Below are 15,827 nucleotides of genomic sequence, written 5' to 3'. Positions count from 1 at the left end.
TCTGTTGACAAGTTAGAACATTTCAGGAAGTTGTAAGTCTAAAACTCTTAAAATTATTTTAGAGGTGCCATTCAATATAGTAAATGTAATATAAAGAGTTGGAAAAGAACTACTAGAAAACTTTTATAGAAAAATTAAGGGTTTTTTGATTATGAAAATCTAAGATATTTCTAATACTCTACTAAAATGTTAGCAATAGTGATGACTACATGGGTGATGATATACAAAAAATATTACCAAATTCGAAGGTCCACTCCAGGGCTTGTGCAACCAAAGAGTTGCATATTCAATGAGTGAGACTTAGTCATATGGAGGAGCTGGGAGTAAATTAAACTTGGAAGGAAGGACGAGATTTTACAGATGGCATTTTGAAGAGAGTGGAAAATTTAGCTATGACCAGGTTCAGGTCTGAGAACCCTTTTATTCATTTGGATAATAATAGTATTTAGCATTCATCGAGTGCTTACTATTTGCCAGGCTGTGCTCTAAGAACGTTTTATAATTTAACCCACTTAATCCCAGGAGTCCAGTACTCTTAGCCCCATTTTACAGAGGGGGAGACTGGGTCACGAGGAGGATAAGTAACTTGCCGAGGGTCGCAGCACTAGTGAGTGACAGGACGTGATATGAAACCTGACCGACATGGCTGCATTCTGCTCCCTCTGCCTAGAGCCTCCAGTCACAACAGTTCACAAGCGTGTAGCCCTCTCTGCGTGTCAGGCACTTGTGCACATTTTCTCTCTTAACCTTCGTGGCAGTTCTAAGAGCTACATATTACTTGGCCTTTTCAAGGATGAGACAACTGAGATAGGGCAGGTCCAGGATTAGAACCTATCCTACATTTCATGTTCTCAATATCTCTGCTCCTATCTTGCCTAAATAAAGGACTGTACAGCCAGCTCAGAGCACACAGGTTGGATGAGTCAATGAAAGCCAAATAGAAAAGGATTTTGAGCAAAATTTTTAAATTTGAACTTGATTCATGAGACACATTCATCAGTGTCTAGGTGCTCAATAAATTTTGTTCAGTGAATGATGCTCAAATGAACAAATATAAACTTAATTGAGGATAGTGTCATACCAGCCTCTCCTCCTAACATTAAATGGTAGCATGACTCACAAAATAAGATAAAATAACCACAGCCAGACCGAGGTCAGGTATTTCCTTTCTTTAAAAGACTTCACCTCCCAAGTCCAGTCAGCCACAAAAGGTCTGTCTCACTATCACACATCAGCCACAAAATGCCTGGGGTGTAGCTTTCTGATTTTAATATCCAGACTTATGAAAGATCTGGCTAACTAGGTGAGATTAGCAAGATTTCTCACTGTACCACATTTTTACTAAGATAGCTAAGCATAGCAACATTAAAGAACACAATTATCCTTTATCATTAAAAGAAAAAAAAGAGGCTTCCTCAATAATCCATGACTTTTTTCAGTTACTGCTTGGACTAACCTTAGTTATGTCTAGGGTACTAGGCCCAAGTTTAAAAATGTTTTATTTCAATTCATTCAATATCTTTAATTTTTTAGGACAATTTTTAATCCAAAACCATATTCCCATCCCGAATGTTTCTAGAGGATCTTAAGCCAAATCAGCATCAAAAGCCTGTTGTGTTATTTTTCTTATTCAATGAATGAGAATTAACCAGAGACGTTTCCAATCTTTCCTAGTCTCTGTTAGAAGTGCTAATGCTTCATCTGAGGTCCCTTTGTGTCTCAAATAACATGAAAAAAAAATGACAAAAAATAAGGGAAACTGGGTCATCTCTTCCAGTTCTTTGTTTGACTGTTTTCCAACCTTGGGGCAATAGGGGGCAGTATTGCTTATATCCCATCTTGGTCAGCTTATATTTCCTCCTTTTTGATAAGTATTTTTATTGGGCCTAGTGTGAAATACTATAGCTACATCTTTTTTCCCTCTCTAAGCATATGATAGTGAACTGGTAACATCTGCTTTTTCCATAGATTGCCTTCTGAAAGAACTTGTGATTCAGTTTTTATCTGAAACTTTTTTTTCTAAAGGATAAACATATCTTAAAAACATACACACACACAAGTAAATAGGAAATCAAACTCATAATCTGTTCAATTATTTCAAAATGTTGTAGTAAGTGTATTTTCTGTAAATCATCTTCATTATCAATTTGTCCTTACGTTAAGTTTTAATGAGTAACATTTCCATCATATATAAGTTGGGATTAAATATTTGAGACATTACAGGTTGACGTTGTAAAATAAGTCGTCCTTTCCTCTCTGCTACAGCCCAGGTATATTATTCAAAGTCAACAATTGGCAAGTTTCTCCAGCTGTCCCACAATGAAGGAGGTTCATCCATTACAGTAGAGAGAAAATAACAACAACAAAAAATTTAATGGGAATTAGTTGTTGTAACTGACTAATTTGACTCTAAACCATTTCTTTTCCTGTCTAATGTTGCTATTGTTTTTGGTTTATAGGGACCGAGCCCCTTTTATTTTCACTTCAGAGATGGAATACTTCATTACAGAAGGTGGGAAAAACCCACAGAATTTCCAAGATTTTGTGGAGCTTTGCTGTCGGGCTTATAATATTGTCAGAAGACACAGCCGACTAATCTTGAACCTACTAGAAATGGTAAGTCCCTTGGGGAAATAACGACAACAACAAAAAAGCTTCAATTATGTCTTTCTATGAGTAGTCTGTTTTTGCTTGGAGTTCCCCAAAGAGCTGTTCAAGACAGAAATAAATGAACATACTGAAAGTACCATTGTAGAGCTTATAAACACATTTCTTAATGAATTTACTAATTACTTCACAGTTGTCCCAAACATTTCTATTCAAGATAATATTGACATCATCAGGGGCTATCTCAGTATATTTTGATTAAAGATCAAGGACAGTAATTTAGAATATTGTATCAGTTGTATTGGGCTTTAGGATTTTTTTTTAAGTGCTTTTTAAAAACTATCACACTTACACATTATGGCAACTCAATGATGTAGATAGGCCAGGCAAGGATTTTTCCTGGCTCCCCTCCCTCTGGGCCTTTGATCACTTGCTATTTTCCAGATTAGAAACTGAGAGTCAAAAATGTGAGGTGACTTGCAAGCAACTCAACGAGAGAAGGCTACATTTAGTAGTCTGCATTTGCTCTACTGAGTCATGGTCCTATGGGCTTCCTGCTGACCCACAGGGGAAAACTCAATGTTTCATTCCACTGTCCGATACAAAGAGGTGACGATCAGATGTGCAGGGTGAGATGGGAGGGATCTGTCAGACATGTCTTCTGGGAGAAGAACATAGTGATTCATTGGGTCACGTACATACACACTAGTTACTACAGCACACTATAGGAGAGAATACACCTTTGCTAGATCAGGATGGTGTCTGGAGTCAATACGAAAAATAACTGCTCTAGAGGCTTCAGCTGATGATGATTCTACCAGATGCTGTTAAGGGCACAAACTTGGTGGCCAGACTTTCCTGGGTTTGAATCCTAATTTGACATTCTACTGGCTACATTGCTCCAGCAAGACTCTATATCCTCATCTATTAAATGAAGATAGTAGCATCTACCTTGTATAGGTGGGATCGGTAAATGCATAACCTAATCTTGAATGTTTTGTGTGAGCACTATGCTAAGATCTTTATGTATGTTAATTGCTTTACATCTCATAGTAACCCTAAAAAATAATTAATATTTTAAAACTTAGCACAGTACCTACCATATGGCAGGATTCAGTTAATATATCATACTAGATCCTTTTTAATCTACAAAAATACTGTCCAACTCAGTAACCCCTACTCACATGTGGTTATTTAAATTTAACTTAATATTGAATAAAATTTTAAATTCAGCTCCTTAGGCTCATTAGCCACATTTCAAGTGCCCAATAGCACTTCACAGGTGTGGCTAGCGGTACCATGTTGGACAGCACAGCTATAAAACATATCCATCATTGCAGAAAAGTCTTATTAGACAGTGCTGAATGAATGTTGACCTTGTTGCAACAAAGGTTCGGTTTGGATCATTGTTTTAACTTTAAAATGACATATGTACCTTACTTCTCTTTTCTCTCTCTTGAAAAAATGGGAATTTCTAAAAATATTATAAACATGTAACCCTTCACATACAAAGGTTTCTTCCTGTGTAAACTGGATATATCAGGTTCTGTCCATCTTCAGAATCAAGTCAGCTTTCCAGTAATTGCCATTGACTCATATTGGTAGATTTGCATTTTATCTCTGAATCTCAGAATTCTATTAGGCCATATTGCAATTACGAGACGCCTTATGGTTCATAATCTGTGTTCATACCACAGAGGAAATTCTGCAAGGACTGAGTCTGTGACCTTGACTCCATTTACATAATAAATATTCAGATACTATCAACTCTAATATTTACTTGCGCTCTAGCAAACTAACTCATGAATCCCTGAGCTCTTGAGTACTTGCTATATACCAGAAATTGCAGAAGATACATTGACATAGGAGACCTGGTCAGTCTTAACATTTTCAGTTTAATAAGGAAGATAAAATTCATGTACTAAGTAACTAAGGTATTCAACATTTCTAAACGTCTATAGTGTTGTAAATAACCACACACATACAAGAGTAAGTACCATACTAAGTATGACTTGAACGGGACATTTGAAAAATAAAACCTAAAGCAGAAAAGCACAAATATAGTTTACGCTGTTTCTCAGGAGACACTGAAATTATGCTGAATGATAGTAAGTGAGCGTGTTGATGTGAAAGGATGGATTTTGGAAAAAATAGATTCAGAATGCTGTGGATGAACTTTATTCTCTTATTTAGTAAATTTTTCTGCCTACCTAAAAAGAAAACTGCTAGCATGAGTCATAATAATCATTAAATTATAGAGTTAATGTAATTTTATTTCATTTAAAACATAGATATATGATATATTTTCAATTTTTTATTGTTATTCTATTACAGTTGTCCCAGTTTTTCTCCCTTTACCTTTCTCCACTCAGCCGACCACCCCTTACCCCACCACAGTCAATCCCCACACTATTGTCCATGTCTGCGGGTCATTCACACATGTTCTTTGACTAACCCCTTCCCTTTCTTTCCACCATCATCCGCTTCTCTCCTCTCCTCTGTTTGCTATAAGTATGTTCCATGTTTCCATGCCTCTGGTTCTATTTTTTTCATTTGTTTATTTTAAAAATTCTCATAATATAATATTAAAATCAGATATTGAATATTTCTCGTATATTATATATAAAAAAAACTCCCTATGTTTTAATTATTTAAGTCTTGATTTTTAGGCTAAGGAATATTTGGCTGTGAAGAATACTAATTCAGATTAAGCATATAGTCTTAGGTTTAGACTGTTACAGAAATTGAAACAGAGATCAGAGGCAATGTGGACCAACTAGACCAATGAAAAAATATGTGTGTATGTGTGTCTCTGTGTGTGTAAAAGAGTAATGTGTTATTCCCTCTGTTTCTGGTCATTTACCTCTTGATTTTTTTCTTTTCAGTTTTCACATGGCATTCTGTAGATAATGAAAGTATCAGTAAAGGCTTCAGGACCACACTTTCTGTACTCTAGCTTCTTAAAATAAAAACCAAATTTAAACTTATAAAAGATTATTTTCTATCTATATGGGTAAACCACATTTCCCTCAGTTCTTTCTCAAATTGACTCTCGATGTGTAAACTTCTTTTAAAAAAGACTCAGTACACTGCACCATGACCCAATCACAATTTAAGAAATACTTGGTATGAGTCATAATTTCTATCTTCCATGAATGATCAGTGACCAGGAGCTACACATGTTTGGTAGGTCTACTATAGAGTTAACAGCTCATCCTCAGTAGAGAGCAGCATATTTCCAGATATCAACAGTCCTTTTTATTTACTCCTGGAAAAAGCAGGGGAAAATAACCCGTGAAATTCCCATCCTGCTTAAAAGTACAACATCTGCAGGAGACTCAAGAGTGTTGCTGGCTGAATTCACTAACATAAAAGCCTGCATTTCATCAGCTTTTCTCTCATTAAAAAATCAATACCAGCTATTATGGAAGGTTCCCAAAGAACATAGGGACCATTCACCCAGTTTAAAATGTTTTTTTCACCCATTATTATACCATATATTTCCCAGCAGAAATCTTTCTGACTTCTCTACGTGGTGGTGACGACTGTCTGCTTCCCGAAGCACAGCTATCAAAATAGATGTGGATTTAGTAGGAGGATAGAAGTAGAAAAAATTGTAATGTTCTTATCCTTTAAAAAGAACTTATTTGTTCATTATTTGTACTAGCCACTTTTTCCTTTCCCCCTTTCCTATAATTGCAATTACAGTTATTACCCGTGTAAGCTAAGTGAGGAGACACTTGAACTACATCTCTGTGGGCTAAATGGACCCAGGTTGAGACAATCTTTGCTCTCATGTGCAGATTCACAGCACTCAAACCCTTCTCTCTGAGGAATGGAGCACATCAATGAGGGCAAGGTCAGCACTCGCTACCTGTCATCAGCCATGTGCTAGGGAGAGAGCTGGGGTCCTTCTGATTTGAAGCTGGCTGCACTTCACACCCGTGTGGGGTGTGTGTGTGTGTGTGTGTGTATGTATGTGTGTGTTGGCAGAGGAAGGTGCAAGTACAAGATCTACTTCCCAAGGAAATGTTTGACAGAGTCCTAAGCAAGCAGGTGTGAATTCAGGTTACCCATAAAAACTAGAAAGCAATTCATATCTAAATAAAAATTACTGCAAATGAACAATCACAGTGTGACAAAGGGGAAAACTGCCTCAACAAGTGTACAGATGTTTCTAGAACTCAAAGTATAGAACTGATCAGGTAAAGCCTAACCTAGACTCTTGTTGCTTTTGAGGCTATGTGTCCTGGTGGTTGATTTTAAGTTTAGTAGTCAAATGTTGGACTTGCTACTTATAGGTTTTCAATGCCTAGTAGGGTTAGGGATTTTTCATTCGTTCATCCATCCATCCATCCATCCATTCATTCATTCATTTATGCATTTATTGTTTCATAGACATTCTGTGAGTACTATTACTTACTACACACCATGCTAGACAATATTGAAAATTCAACATTGAATAAAAATCCAGTTAATGTTCTCAAAGAACTTAAAACCTAATCTGACACACATATACATAAACAAAATATAGTAAAATTTAGGCAACAATACGTACTGTGAAAGAGGTGGGGCCAAGACATGAGTGTAGTGTAAAGAAAGCAGTAACTGTATCTATCAAGAGGATCTGTGGTGTTTCAAGGAGGGGTTGGAGGATGATGAGAAAAATCCTATTCAAGTTGTCTAAGCAAATGAAGATGAGGAGCTGAACTAAGGCAATAATTTCAATGGAAAGGAGAATGAATACAAGAGACTATTGAGGTAGCTTTTATAGAATTAAATGATTGACCCTGGGAATTGGGAAGAAGAAGGAGTAAAATAAAATATGAATTACTTGAATTACTTGTTAGTTGGACAGTGGTAGAAGTGAAAACAGAGATAAAACAGGAAAGAGGAGGAAGGGCTCACAGGGGAATTTGCTCAGATTTAGGTGTCATGAATGTGAGATGCTAGGTCACCCACGGGGAGAGGCTGGTGAAAGTTCCCAGGACTACCTGATCCATTTCCACGGCTTCAGTTACTACCTACAAGCTACTGACATACAGCTGTATGGTTTAGGCCACATCCAGCCCTCCAAATACACTTAATCAATCTCCCAGTTTTCTTAATTCTCCTTATATTTAAAATTCAATAACTTATCTTCATTCCTAAATAGTCTCTTAATTCAGTCTCTTATTTGGCCTCACATAAACATAATTTTTAAAAATAACAACAATGAGCCCTGGCCAAGTGGTTCAGTTGTTTGGATCATCGTCCTATACACCATAAGGTTGTGGGTTCTATTCCCAGTTCAGGATTCATACCTAGGTTGCAGGTTCAACCCCTGGTTGTGGCATGTACAGGAGGCAGCCGCTTGATGTTTCTCACAGCAATGTCTCTCTCTCTGTCTGTCTATATCCCTCCCTCTCTCTCTAAGGTCAATGAACATATCCTCAAGTGAGGATTAAAAAAATAAAATAACAACAACGATCTCTCCAAAATACAATGCAATTATTTTATTGCCCATTTAAAAACACTAAAAGAGCTCTCTTGCCTTTAGGATAAAGTACAAAATCTTTTATATTGCTAAAACATCCTACCCTGTGTGCCTTTTTAGCCCAATCTCTTGCTGCTCACCCGCAGGAGACCCTATGTTCCAGAAGGCTATCCTGGATCTCTTTCTGTGAAACAATGGAAGATGCCTTGCTCTCCCCTGTACATCTCTATGGGCTGTTCCCTCAACCTGTGTAGGGACAAGCGGAAAGGAAAACAGTTTCAAATTCATTTTTTTCCCTCACTTGAACTTCATCAAGTCAATCATAACTTAGCCCATCTGCCATAACCTTATTCTCAGTTTAACCTTTATTTTTAGGATCAGCAGCATTGTTCTTAACTTTCCACAAATGTAGAAGTGCCTCGATTCCAGAGCAGAAAATAATTTATTATCTTAGTCAGAGAGGTACTGATGACATCATTCCTCTTCTTTTCCTTTTTTTTTTTTTTTTTTGCAAAGTTCACATTTATTTCAGAGAGATCCATTTGTTTTCCTCAAAGAGCTTGGCCTGTAACCGCAGAGAATGTTATCCCTTCAGTCTACACTGTAATAGAAACAATGTACTTTTCTAAAGGGTGGCAGAAAAATGCCTGAGCCTTTGTACAATTATACCTTTAATTATTTCATTGCCTTAATAATCTTTAATGAATACAATCACCACTTAACTAGAGAAAATTATGTTCTGCTAGTATGAGTCATAGAGTCATGGAAGAACATAAAATAAGAACCAGAGGGATAGGTTTTATACTCCATGTGCTCACACAACATATGACCTAGATAATTCAATTACACTTTGGGGGAAATTGAATTTTTCTTCTTCAAAATGGGCATTGTGATATAGTTTTTGTAACAATGTATAAAGTATAAAGCTATTTTTTATTCATTAGCTATTGATTCTTCCAGAATATGTTGGGTGTATTTATATCTACTTTAAAAATAAGAAAAAATACAATTAAAAGATTTGAAAACATAAAAAAGAGAAGAAGATAAAGAGAGTATAAATGGTGATGGAAGGAGGCAGAATTGCATATCAGAACCATGTAATTGTATTAACCAATGTCACCGTAATAAACTTAATGTTAAAAAATTATTAATTAATAAATAAATAAAATGAGAAAATGGAGGTTCAAAGAAGTTAAAAGATTTTCTCAAGGTCATTGAGATTTTAAATGGTGGATCCAGAGTTCCTGACATTAGATATCTTATTATTTCTACTGTCCCATGCTGAATATGCCTCTTGTACAAGAAGACAATGCAGGGATAAATAATGTTCTCATGCTTACTTCAGTAGTTTACAATGAAGTTAAATTATTATTCTGCAAGAATTTTGACAATTTTATTGGTTTTTAATTTTATTATTATGGATGCTGCCCCTACTGATAAATATGGCAGGTTAAAAACCGTGAGCGTGGTTTTTCACGTGTACAACGGAAAGGCCCTGCTCTGTGAATTTGTTTCTGCGCATTTGTAGAATTAACCAAGTAAGCTTAACCAAACCTTACCAACTAAGATTTTATTTACATTTATTCTGAGGGGTATTTTTGTTTGTTTGTTTGTTTGTATGTTTTGCCCAGATGCTACACGCGGGGCTGCCAGAGCTACGTGGAAGCCAAGACCTGAGATATGTGTACAATAACCTTCGTCCGCAAGACACAGACCTGGAGGCCACGAGTCATTTTACCAGGTAGAGTTACCCGTGACCGTGTGAGTGTGTATTCCTGCGTGTGTGCGCACACGTTTCATATTTGAGATGATTTTGGTGTGAGCAGTGGTGGGAAGGAAACTCTCATTTCTAAAACCGGCTTGTGTCTGCGTGGCCAAGGGGTAGAAAAGAACGACCCGAAGGCCGGTGTTCCAACCGCGCGCCAGTGTTCCCTAACCAGACTCTGCGTCTGACGCGGTGCTCAATAAGAGGTCCCCGAAGGGAGCAAGGGCTGAGAAAAGTACATCGGTTGTTCTACTTGAACTATGTCCAGAAAAACCATTTGGGAAAAGAGATTTATGATGAGATATAAACTCATGACTTTCGTCTCTAAGAACACACAGTGTTGTGTCATCGCTGGGACAGAGCAATTATAGTGCCACGATTTACAAATAGTCCCTCCTATCACTAAAAAAAGGGAAAAAAATTATACCTCAGATGAGAAAAAGCTCTTTCGGGCCCTGACCAACGGAAAAATGCAGATGTGCGTTACTTGTCAGCCTGAGTCCGTCCCTCCGCATGCCCAGTTTCATGTGACCCACCGGGATCTATAGAGAGCGGAATCTTAGATATGGGTGAGCTTGCCTGGTCTGACTCCTCTCCCATTTCCATTCAAGAGAACTTGAACTAATATTGGAAGTAGACCTGAAGCCCATAACATCCTGGCAGTGAGCTAGTATATCACCCTGGTAGTATATCACCTACCAGGCTAATTTTCTAGCTTTCGGGTGTTATGTAGTATGTTCTTTTAATTAAACTTCTTTTGAGAAATTCATAGTAAAGAACTTGTTCTCCATTGCAAATTTAAAAGGCATCTAGTCATCCAAATTAGGGCAGGTCATTTTTCTATTCAATTATTATCTTTGACTGGCCATTTCCTACCTCTAACTTTTGAGGACCTTATAATTTAATTGCCTTTATGAATGTTTATTCACCACAACTTTACTATTGCCTAATGAGTTATCTTCTGAGTAGATCACTTTTTCAACCTACACTCATTCCTGCTTTGTGTATTTAACTTGCATTCATAGCCTCATCAGAAATGTTCCCAAAGAATCAAAAGTTAATGGAAGAGAGCGGGGAGTCTGATCTAACTTTCATCCTATTCAACCCTGGACAGTCTGGACACCTACTCCCTTATCCACAAAACCTTCTCCAGTTATTCTAGTACTGACTAGTCTTTCCCGCTATAATTCAACAAAATGTGTACTTTTATACTGTACTTAATTTATTACTGAATTACTCTCTATCTGTATATCACCTTCATTAATATATTTGTTGGTTACATCAATTTCTCTCAAGTAAAGCAGGAGATAGAGTCCCACTCCTAAAAATATCTGAATATAAAACAAACTCTGTTTCTCTTAAAATATATTAAAGAGTTTAACCAAAAATACAATTTAAACATCAAACATTCAGTACATAAAAGACATATAAAAGGGCCAATATTCAGTACAGTGCTTCCTGTGCTTCAGGCCCTGCTCTGAGTGTTTTTCGTGTGTGAACTTATTTAATCATTGCAACAAGTCTGTGAGGTAATATCATCTTTATCTACATTTTTAGATTAGAAAAATCTAGACCCCAGAGAAGTTAACTGACTTGCCACAGGATACAGCTGACAAGACAGAGTCACGATTTGAGGCCGGGGGCTCATGTCTCAGAGTGCAGGGTCTTGCTGACTCGGGGAGTTATGCTCGCTGCATAATTCAGACCAGTTTCCTCCAGGTTTTTAGAGCCCACATTGGCTGCAGTTTAACCAAAGCAGATCCAGCACCCTTCCTCCGGCACCAATCCTGACTTGCTGAGTATCCCAAGCCTTGTGGGAAGACAGAAGTCCCTCCCTGGAATTACTATCCCTGTGCGTCCCCAGGTGTCCCCAGTGTGTTTGACACAGGGTCTGTATAATTGCTGCCCAAGGAGGCCCCATGGGACACTTTGGTGTCACCAAGGCAGTCACCTTCCTTGCTTTTTCTGCTTTGGCCCTTTACCAGCTGTCTTCAAACTCAAACTCTCTATAATTTTCCCCCTTTTTTCCTCAGAGAAATCTCCCTCGAGACTCACTCCCCGTTTGACTTCCAAAAGCCTATCTCAGTCGTGTGTTTTATCTTAAAGTCTCAGTTGCGTGCCTTTGTTTTTAGATATGATTTAATTTGCTTCGAGCGTGTCTTTTCAGCTTTTCTCTAAGCAACCTGGGAAGCAGCTGCCGATCAGGTGCTGAGACATTTTCGGTGGCACACCCCGTCCAGCACTGTGAGGGGCTCGCTACTCAGATACAGGAAAGCTCAAGTGACTGTGACCATGGTTTTTACCCTTAAAGTTACTTAAAATCTCTCCATTATGTAGATATTTTCAAATTTAAACAAATTATACATATTTTTGTTCAATACCTACACAGTGTAAAAATACTTAAACAATGGATAGAGTGAATTTATAGAAATATATCAGTTTATTCAAAACAATAATGAGAGCTATAAATGACAAAATTTAAATAAATGTTAAAAATGATGTATACTTGTTTACTTTTCTGTGTAAATAATATTATCTTAAGCTGCATTTTCTGACATCACATGGATTTCTAAACTCAAGGAGAAACTTCAAGTGTAAATAAACATCAGTGCATGTAATTTACCAAGAAAGTAACCAAGTTCTGTAATGGATCCAGCCCTGGTCGTGGTGCTTCAAGCAGTGTCCTTAACTCTACCTACACGTATGGTCCCCTGTATATTCACACTCCTTGTCCTCTTTGTTCTGAGAGTCTAAAGGTGCTTTATGTCACTGTTTATCCTGATGTCACTACTAAGACACAGATAAAAACCAGACAAGAAAATCCAGCATTCCCCTGTAGCACTAGGCTCACAGATTTGGGTCCTGAATGAGGACTAAGCCATCTGAGACACAGCGTGTGTGGCCACCTGAAATGCCTTGGTTCTGACTGCAGTATTTGCATTAAGAGGCTGCCATTCTTGACCCTGTTTGAGACTTGAAAGAAAGAAATGGATTTTCTTGCCTCTCCAAGGGAGTACTCTGCTTATGAATAATACAGGATCCTGCCTCACTCCTAGATATTCACATTCTGAGTTAAGAGCTGGTGATGAGTTTTAGAGGATATTGTACTCTGTGTGGCATTAAAAACTGTATCACTATTAATGGCATTTAGAAAAAAAAGAATATAAAATCATTTTGCTGGCCACAAAGGTTTTCCACATAATTGCCAACTGTTCTCTCTGCTTCCCTTAATTTTTTCTACTCCCCTTTCAGCGGTGTGCTGCTGAATAGAACCAAGCAAGTATCATGACTCAGTCCCTGCAAATTGATGCTCCCATGTAATGTCTCTGCTGGGCCCACTGCTAGGCAACAAAGGCAACCATCCATTAAAATGCTGTCCAAACGGGTTATTTCAGAATTTTCAATCACTTGCAAACCTCGGGTTAGCTGTCCTTAGAAACAGATAACCTATTCACAGCTCGGGCAGGATCATTAAGCATAAACTTCTCTGCCTAACCCCCTCCCACATACAGATTATGCTTTTCACTTCATCCATTTCCTGCCCCAAAAATGTGAGAGGAAATATTTCATGTTTCCCCAGTATTTCATTTGGCCTGCCACACAGGTTTTTGGTTTAGTAAGTATAAGAACTCTTGTTCTTCAGTTGAAATTGAAAGTAATTTGAAGCAAAACAAAACTCCAGACCTCAAAAACAAATAGCTTGCATTAGTGAGGTGTTTTGGTAGCAAGAACCAGAGATTCTATATATCTTGGGAAAGGGATATACACAGACTCAAACTGTAACCTTACAAACCCCAGAACCCAATAGGATCTGGCTAGTTTCTAACGCGAAACAAGATCTTCTACTCTGCTTATTTCTCTGTCAGATTCTACTTCTCTTTGTGCACTGGCCAGTATTCTCTAGTACAAATTCCAGAGAGAGACAAACCTTTGACTTAACTAGTTGCCTTTGCCCATATTGGATAGGGTACTTAAAAAAAGGGTATTGTGGATTCCCTATCTATACTCCTATCATGGGCCATCCCTTCACAAAGAACAACCTAGAGCTTCTTCTCTGAACTTTGAGCTTTAGAGAGAATAGTCTTAGTTATAAGGGGCCATTGGGCAGAGCAGGCACAGTGACTATCCCAACAGGGACAACTGTGAAGCCACTGGAAATGTCCATGTTGCCCAGAGAGAGTGTTCCCAGGCTCCACATCACAGACAAAGGAGCCAGAGCCCCTGGATCGCCCAGGGTGCGCAGACTCAATGCCAGAAACTCAGTCCCAGTGTTCCTCTTTCCTCCTTATTTATTTCTCATGGTTACAGAGTGAGACAGGACTCTTTGTGCCAACTGTCTCGAAACACAGTTCAATGCCTTTCTATCTGGTTTCATTCCCAGACTGAGAGAGGCTGGGACAGGGATACAGAACCCTAGGTGCTTTAATCATTAAATTGTCTTGATGCTTTTTTAGTTCTTTGTAAATTGTGATCTTATTAATTATTGTATTTCCACAAATAAAATTCAAAAATTTCCTCTGCCTTAACCATTGATATCTGCAGAAATAAATGCCCCCCCAAAAAAACCAAAAAGTAAAAAACAACAACAACAAAAAGAACCTAGAGGATTTAACGGTGTCCAACTTTCCTAAATTAGAAAAGCAGCGGCAAAGGAAAATGTAAAGTGAAATTTCTCCTTTCACTGTGAGTCTCCATTTTTTAAATTTAATTATAAGAACTGACCTGAACTAAATTGACTCTATAAGGTAAATATTTTACTATGCTTGAGTGCAGGTATAACAGCTTTTGGAACACTGTGCTTCCTAAATTTGGTGGTCCAGTCACCCTCATCGTGATGTTTGAGAGCTCAGAGGCTGTTCTACATTTTGGCAATAGGGAAATCTCTATTTCTGAATTAGGCTCAATTTGCCTAAATATCAAGTCAGGATACTCCTTAGTTGAAAAAAAAAAAAAAAGATACTTTAAAGTCTTTGGGAGTCTATCAGTCTAAAGGTTAAAGGCGTTTGAAAGGTTTAATGTACTCACCAAGAGCACCAGAAATGGTTAGGTCAAAAAGACGGGTGGTCCAGATGGCACCGCACAACAGCTGTTCCGTCCCAGGAGCCACGTGGCCCAGCAGCCCTCCCGGGGATGCCTGGGCCTGCGCAGGGCACAAAATCGCTGCGTTCCCGGGATGTAACAAGCAACAAGACTGAAATTATTTACTATTTTTAAATGTATTTTCATGTGTTAAAGATTTTATTAACTTAACACCATTATCACCATTCATTTTTCTAGTAATGCATGTTAAGATTTCATGCTTTGCATACAATTTTATTTTAATATCATCAATAAAACGAGCTGGCTTTGGGAAGAGAGGATAGTAAGCTGGAATATCGTGTTACTGGCACATTACCGATACATAACAAGACCAGTCCATCAACCTTTCCTTACTTCCTTTATTCCATTTGCTTTGATTTGGCTGATTTTGGTAAGGAGCTTTCCTAAGAAATTGATAAAAATTACTTATCCATAGTCAAGGCCCTGGAACCTGGAACTCTGGTTCGTAAGCAGAGTTAGGCACCCGCACTGACATTCACATAAGACTTGCTGTCTTGGAGCTGAATTCTAAAGATTTGAAACTTCAACTGGGAAAACAGTGAAGTTTGTTTTGTTTTTAAAGCCAAGTTCTAAACTACGAAGTGGGAGAAAAGAAAAAGAAAGAAAAGAAACTGTAAAGTGCCTCTTCTTAATCCTTATCAAATACCTCTTTGGTGGGATTTCAAGAGAGTTTACCCCATTTCAGTTTCCACAGAACCATAATCCACGCATTTGTTTTCCCTTGTAATCTCTACATATAGTTTGCTACCTTTGGGGCTCTTACATGTTTATTTCTTTACTTAACTTGTCATAATGTTTCTGAAGTAATATTTGCAGAGTATAAACATGATAAGCCTGAACTGGAATTTTTGGTTACTACGTTCTGGGTGATGTCCCCTT

At 37.8% G+C, this 15,827-nt stretch overlaps 1 protein-coding gene across 5 annotated transcripts in view; it reads left to right on the top strand.

The window, feature by feature from the left end:
* PIK3C2G (phosphatidylinositol-4-phosphate 3-kinase catalytic subunit type 2 gamma) overlaps positions 1-15,827 on the top strand; it is a 280,978-nt gene that overhangs the window by 198,516 nt on the left and 66,635 nt on the right. For all 5 annotated transcript variants that reach the window (XR_011651038.1, XM_071221070.1, XM_071221071.1 and 2 more), the window contains exons 27-28: positions 2,460-2,616; positions 9,715-9,824. Coding sequence is in view for 4 of the 5 variants with exons in the window: in XM_071221070.1 (XP_071077171.1) it covers positions 2,460-2,616; positions 9,715-9,824 (267 nt within the window). In the remaining variant the exon portion in view is untranslated. The remainder of the gene's footprint in view (positions 1-2,459; positions 2,617-9,714; positions 9,825-15,827) is intronic.

This window comes from Desmodus rotundus, chromosome 3 (assembly GCF_022682495.2).
Source record: "Desmodus rotundus isolate HL8 chromosome 3, HLdesRot8A.1, whole genome shotgun sequence".
Taxonomy (NCBI): domain Eukaryota; kingdom Metazoa; phylum Chordata; class Mammalia; order Chiroptera; family Phyllostomidae; genus Desmodus; species Desmodus rotundus.
Note: the sequence above shows the minus strand (reverse complement) of the source record. Positions and strands in the feature narration are given on the sequence as shown.